The 6,221-nt window shown below is 43.4% G+C and overlaps 1 protein-coding gene across 6 annotated transcripts in view; it reads right to left on the bottom strand.

Annotated features, from left to right (window-relative positions):
• Window positions 1–5,321: 5,321 nt before the first annotated feature.
• Window positions 5,322–6,221, bottom strand: part of ralgps2 (Ral GEF with PH domain and SH3 binding motif 2) — a 101,767-nt gene continuing 100,867 nt past the window's right edge. For all 6 annotated transcript variants that reach the window (XM_015032894.1, XM_015032896.1, XM_015032897.1 and 3 more), the window contains 2 exons: window positions 5,694–5,785; window positions 5,322–5,606 (listed from right to left, as the gene is read on the bottom strand). In XM_015032894.1, the coding sequence (XP_014888380.1) occupies window positions 5,577–5,606; window positions 5,694–5,785 (122 nt within the window). In that variant the 3' untranslated portion in view covers window positions 5,322–5,576. The remainder of the gene's footprint in view (window positions 5,607–5,693; window positions 5,786–6,221) is intronic.

Raw genomic sequence — 6,221 nt, 5'->3', positions numbered from 1 at the left:
TACATTGTTTGAGTACTTTCTCCACTACTGGCAGCCTTCACCGACTCACCTCAGCAACATGTGGAGGAGGGGAGCTGCTCTGACACTTTACGCTCCAAACGGCAGAAGAAAACTGGCCACTCTGGTACTTTCATTAAATCTCGTCGGGATCACAAATCCTTTAGAAAATTAAACAAAAAATAATAAAATGACTTTTTTTTTTTTCTCATAAGTTATATTTAACTATTAGGAGAATAAGTGATGGTTTTACTCAATGCTGAGTAAACCAATTTTGAAAAAATTGTAAGAAAAATGACGCCGTAGCTTTTCTAGCAGCTTTGAGGCAGAGATTTCCTAACAGAGCAGCTTCCCAGGTTTAATTGCACTGAAACGTGAGCCGTCCGTCACAGAGCCATCGGTCTGTTTTTGTTCCGCTTGGTGATGTCCTCATCCTGAAAAATGTCCCTTTTATCCTATCCGTCCTTTTGACTTATGCAGTGGAAAAAGTGCACATTTCACTGTCTGACTGTACATTTCCTGCAGAGGTAATGGCTGCCATCTGTCCTGACCTGACACTCCACGTCATCAGCATCTGAGAGCACGGGCTGGTTTCCTTCAGCCAGACGCCCTCAGATGACACCAAATAAACGCTCCATCTTCTTTTCCAATGCAGATTCACTTTTATTATCCATGACCTCTTTAACCCACTGAAAGCTTTTCATTTGTCTCTCTGTGGGCGTTTTTAATGAGCTCAGTCTGGCTTTTCAGGATGATTGACTTCAGACGTTTTCTTACCGTTCAGAGTTAGACTCATTTCTTCACGTTTGTGTTTTGCTTCTTGTGTATTTTCTATCATCAAGGGATACCGATTTGAGCTTTCTGTCCCAAAGATTCAATGTCTTCCTTGGTCTTGTAATGTAATGAATGTAAATTGGACAAGTCAAAAATGTAGAGCACCTCAGGTCAGGTAATGCCTGCTAACTACCTCGATGAGAAATTCTTGTGTGGATAATATTTTTTTAATGAACAAGAAGAGAATTGGCTTCAGTTAATCAGAACTCAGTCTCTCTTGGACCATGTTGTGGATCTGTGACTTGATTTCTGGCCTCTTCTCTCCTGCTTTCCACCACAAGATCCTCACTAGCCCCCCATTCAGCCCGCTTTCAAAACTTCCTGGAAACACCTCTGCTCCGCAGTAAAATGATTTTGAATTTCACAAACGATTAGGGCTACATTTACTAACCACTGTTTACTACTTAAATTTCAAGTAGTAAACATAACTTTGAGCTTTACATCATGTCATTTCTTCATCAAAATCATATTTTTGAGTGTTGCCTTGATTTTTCCAGTCATGTTTGAGGAATCTAATCTCCCATGGCAAACATGCCTGTGTAGGACTTAGTCCCGCCTTTTGAGACAAAGTTCTTCCTTGGTTTTCAAGATTCCCTCACTCAGTTCCTGCAGACTAGCCAGGAGCAATTAGCAAACACCTGATGGAAGTGTGCATCTCCTGAGCTCATTACGCAAGCTGCCTCTTTGTGATGACTTCCTGAAGGCAACGTTTCAGGAAGAGGCGTTTTTAAAGAGACAGAGGCCCAATTTCATGGCGTTAAATCACAAAGTCAAAGTTCTTTTCAAGTCATATTTGACATCGTTTTTATAACAACTGAAGTTAACACAGTAACTTGATTGTGCTATAAAATTATTCTATATGGCTGGAAAACTCATCCATCCTTTTAATTCCCCTCAGTTATGCATCACTTTGTGCTGGTTCATTGCATAAAATCCCAGTACAAACACAATGTAGTCTTGGGGAGATGGTGGGGGGGGGGGAATGGAGTAATTTTTGCTAAACACTTACTACAACAGTCTGAATATTAAACCTTAAAGAGAACAAAAACACAGAGCTGAAGTGTGGAGTAAAAAAAAAATGAAAAAAAAAAAAAAAAAAACAGGGCAGAGTGTTTATTGGTTCTCAGTCTTCACACCAGGCAGCGCATCGCTCGGAGGAGAGGTCACAGCGCATCGCTCGGAGGAGAGGTCACAGCGCTCGCCGCGGCCGCGGCACAGGCAGACAGCGACACACGGAGTCAGGTGAAGGTCAAGCCGTCGTAGCCGTTCTTGGTAAACAGTGAATGAAACCCGACAGGTGGCACAGAGTCACATTGGTTCAAAGAATAAACTAACACTTCCTCGAGTCGAACGCCTTTTGCTCGACTGAACTCAGGTGAACGACGCAAAACGGGTAATACAGTGGAAGCTGTGCGTGTGCAGAGAGTATGGTCAGTTTAAAGGAAACCGTCTGGTGAAGCAGAGAAAAGTAAAGCCTGGCGCTTTACGCTCTACAGGGAGACCGATACGTGCAACTTCTACTCCTACACAAAACAAAAATGGATCTCATGTCAATGTCGGCTCAGCATCTACGACTGAAACGTCCCATAATTAATTTGACGCGTTTCCATTATGTTGACCATACGCTGTACAGAAGTGAATAATAATAATAATAAAAAAAAAAAACATGTAAACCCAGGTAACAGTGAGGGGAAAACGTCACAAAAGTGCTTGTCATGATCATTAAACTCAAATTCACAGATAACCCATAAAGCACTTATTTGCTCTGGTATAAAACTCAGTTACATAGGTTGTCATTTCATTTATCATTGTCAATTAGCTTCAGATAAAGCAAATGCAAAGAAAGGAAAGGTGATCGCCGTCAGGATGATGGGGATCCGTTCCCCCAGCTGCTTTTCTCCACAGTCCTCTCTGCAGGTTCTCACATTCTTCGCTTCGATTCTCATGCAGTCACTCGGTGCCTCACCGGCGCCGTCCGGTTAGGAAAACGGCCTCCAGCGTCCCCACGGTTAAATGCACTTTAACCTTCTTTGTCCCTTCGGGCCGAACCCATCTCCACAGTTTGTGGCACTGTCCCTCCAAAGCAGTCCCTTGTTCTGATCTGGTTCAGTTCCCACTTTCGAGTCCGCCTTTTCTTCACACGTCCAGCACAAAGCGAGCCGGCGTGGAGCCGTAGCGTCAGCCACTAGTCACACGGATGATTGGGTCAACTGGACGCCCCCCCCTCCCCCCCAACCGCTCAGCAGTGGCAGGCCGCCTCATCTGGCTTTGATTACATTGCTTAAAAAAAAAAAAAATTGAGAAGTATGAACAGGCACCGAAATCCTCTCTCTCTCTCTCTCCCACACACACACACACTTGCAGAGACACATTACACATGCCTTTCTTTGGCTTCCTCACTCATTCTTCCACAGGTTCGTCCACCATAACATCTCTTTCTCTCATTTTTTTTCCTAACCTGATCCTATCCATCCACATAATGTCTGACCTAAACAAAAGTGGCTATTCTGAACCATTAAACTGTACAGTATGCTGTGCTAAAGGACAGATTTTCTACATTGGGGTGCGTGTCTGTGACGTTGGAGAGGGGGGGGGGTTACCTCAGAGAGGAAGGACAGGAGGCAAGAGTTGGTTCTGAGATTTGCCTCCCACTAACCACCTGCTCTGCTCCAGCACTGGACCTCAGAGACGGGCCACACACGTGCCTGTACACAAATCAGCTCCTGCTAATACAGTACAGCGGTTAGAGTGGAGGGGTTAGGCTGTGTAAACATACTGGTGCATCTAAATAAATTACTATTCCACTGAAAACGTGGCTTATTTCAGTAATTCGGTGATGTATAAATCATATTATATAGATTTATTATGAACGGGCCGATAAGTGGCAGGCTTTTATTTCTGTTAATTTGAACAAACGTAGCTTCTAGCTAATGGACACGGTTGCTGCTCAGGTCGGGTAAGCCACACGAAGTTACTGCTAAAGAAGCTGGTTGTTCACAGGAGCATCCAGGCAGATTAAGGAAGGTTTAGTGGAAGAAAAAGAGTTTGGAAGCGATTCAGAAGATGTGCCTGACATTATTTTACAATTTCAATTGAAACAAGCCAACTTTTCGACAATTTTCTAATTTATCGAGATGCACCAGTACAATGTAAACTAACACCTGTTTGTAAAATGATTTGCCATTTCTGAATATCACTCCGCCCTCCTGTCCTCTACCAGGTTCTGCTCGTGTTTTCACATTAGGATTTCTGCGGCCCACAGACTTTAGCTGATAACCCTTCAATGTCTCGTCAACCTGAGGGGGGGAGGAGGGGAAGAAAAAAAAGAGGTGAGGCTGACGTCACTTGGCACTAATTGCCACCTACGAGGCTTCTTTTTCTCCACCCATGACGCCACTTCGTTAGGAGCCTAAAACTGAGCTGGGACTGGTTGAAGCGGACAAACAAAATCGATTTTTTTTTTCTGAAAATTTCCCACATCAATAATAATAAAGGGTTCAAAGAAAATATTCCAAAAGTAGAAAAAGAAAAAAAAAAAAGAAAAAAAAAACATTCGTATGTAACAGACAAACCCACGTTGCTGAGCAACAGTAATACTGTGAACTGCACCATCCCTCTCTCCCAGAAAAAAACAAACAACAAAAACATATACCGAACAACAAAGAAAAAAAAAAAATACAGACTCTATATGGCTCTGAGTAGCTTCGAGTGTCTGCTCCAGAACGGAGGCTCCAACAAACCAAATGGGTCAGAGGGAAACAGAGGAGATAAAATCACGTGTCATTAGTTCTTGTTTCTTTCCCTCCTGGACTTTTCACAGCTTCAAGTCTTTAGTGTTTTGGATGCGCGAGTCCAGGAAACGCAGCATTTCCTCTCTGGTGAAAACATTGGAATAATAATAATTAATAAAAAAAAAAAAAAAAAAATGGAAAGCATCCGTCCAACCGCGAACTTAGCTTAGAATCTGGGTTTATCGTACCACTGTGGACCACAGACGAGATTTGTGAAAAATCTAAAGAAGCTCCACCCGCCCTGATGAAGTTGTACAAACATCTAGTAAATTCAGTAAATGACAGAAAAACAAGGGCAAGTTCTCCACTAAAAACTACACACACTCAGGAAAGGAGGGAATTGTTCCTGCAGAAGCTGGAGCCCTTACGTTCACACCGATGTGATAACAGGACATTTCGTGTGTGTGTTTCTCCGTGTGTGCGTGTGTGCGCGCGTGTGTGTGTGATCCAAGTAATCGTTAAGCAAAAACAAGCGACTAAAACTAACAATCAAGTAAAAATGGCTCTGGAACGTGTTCTGACCGAACAAAAGCTGGAAGAAGACGTGATTAAAATGAGCTCGCCTCTTCAGGAAGAATACAAATGAAGCTGCAGATGTTGAAGTCTGAGTGAGTGTGTGTGTGTGTGTGTGTGTGTGTTGGGGAGGGGCAAAGTGTAAGGGCTCCGCTGGAGTGCTGAACAAAAGACACAGAGAGCGAGTGGGAGTCGGGAGCAGTGGTGCAGGTCCTTGTTCAGTGGTCAGCACATCCAAAGCGGTCGCTTGTCTCCACACAGACCTGCGCTCACACACACAGACACAACTAGGAACTCTGGTTAAGGCAGTAGTGGCAGGTGAGGCTGCGGTGAGGTCGGAGGGGGGTGAGAGTCGGTCTGTCGGGGCTCATGGCAGTGAAAGCTTCCACTTCCTCGTCCTCCTCGCTTCCGTTTCCTCATCCCTCTCTTCCCACCGTCCACTCACTCAAATGACATCAGATTGGCTGGTACCTGCATTAAGAAACGATCATTTACAGAACGCACACCGTGTGTTTGTCTGCGACCCTGATGGTGTGCGGTTTTTTTTTTTTTTCTTACCTGTTGCCTATTGCTCTGACAGGCAGCACTAAGATGTTTGAACCAGAGCAAAGCGTTCATCCTGTTTCCTGCCTGGTACTTGTAGGTGTTACCTAGGCAACAGAGAGAGGGGAAAAAAAAAGAGAGTGTGAAATGAGGAGAGCCTCGTTTCCACCGGCGCTCTCAGCGGTCGGCGAAGACGGCTGAAGTGCTGCTCGACTTTCGGTGACCCAGCAAGATGAAAACAAAGCCACAGTGGATGCTACTCTAATGAAGAATGCCAGATTTGAAAGGTTTATATGAATTTATCCCCCTAAATAAAATCCAGTTTGACAAATCTTTGGCAAAAGTTCCCTAAATTGTACAGATGCCTATAAAAAGGTTTCACCCCCTTGGATATTTTACACTTTTATTGGCTTTACAAATCAGCACATTAATTTATTTGTCGATATTTTCAAGAAATCAGTTTTCGCTTTGACAATTGTTTTTGTCAAAAAAAAAAAAAAAAAAAAAAGCAGCCTAATTTTTTTAATTAAAATTTTTTTAAAA

Source organism: Poecilia latipinna, unplaced genomic scaffold (genome assembly GCF_001443285.1).
Source record: "Poecilia latipinna isolate Pla-1442-1.1 unplaced genomic scaffold, P_latipinna-1.0 Scaffold253, whole genome shotgun sequence".
NCBI classification, from domain to species: Eukaryota; Metazoa; Chordata; class Actinopteri; order Cyprinodontiformes; family Poeciliidae; genus Poecilia; species Poecilia latipinna.
Note: the sequence above shows the minus strand (reverse complement) of the source record. Positions and strands in the feature narration are given on the sequence as shown.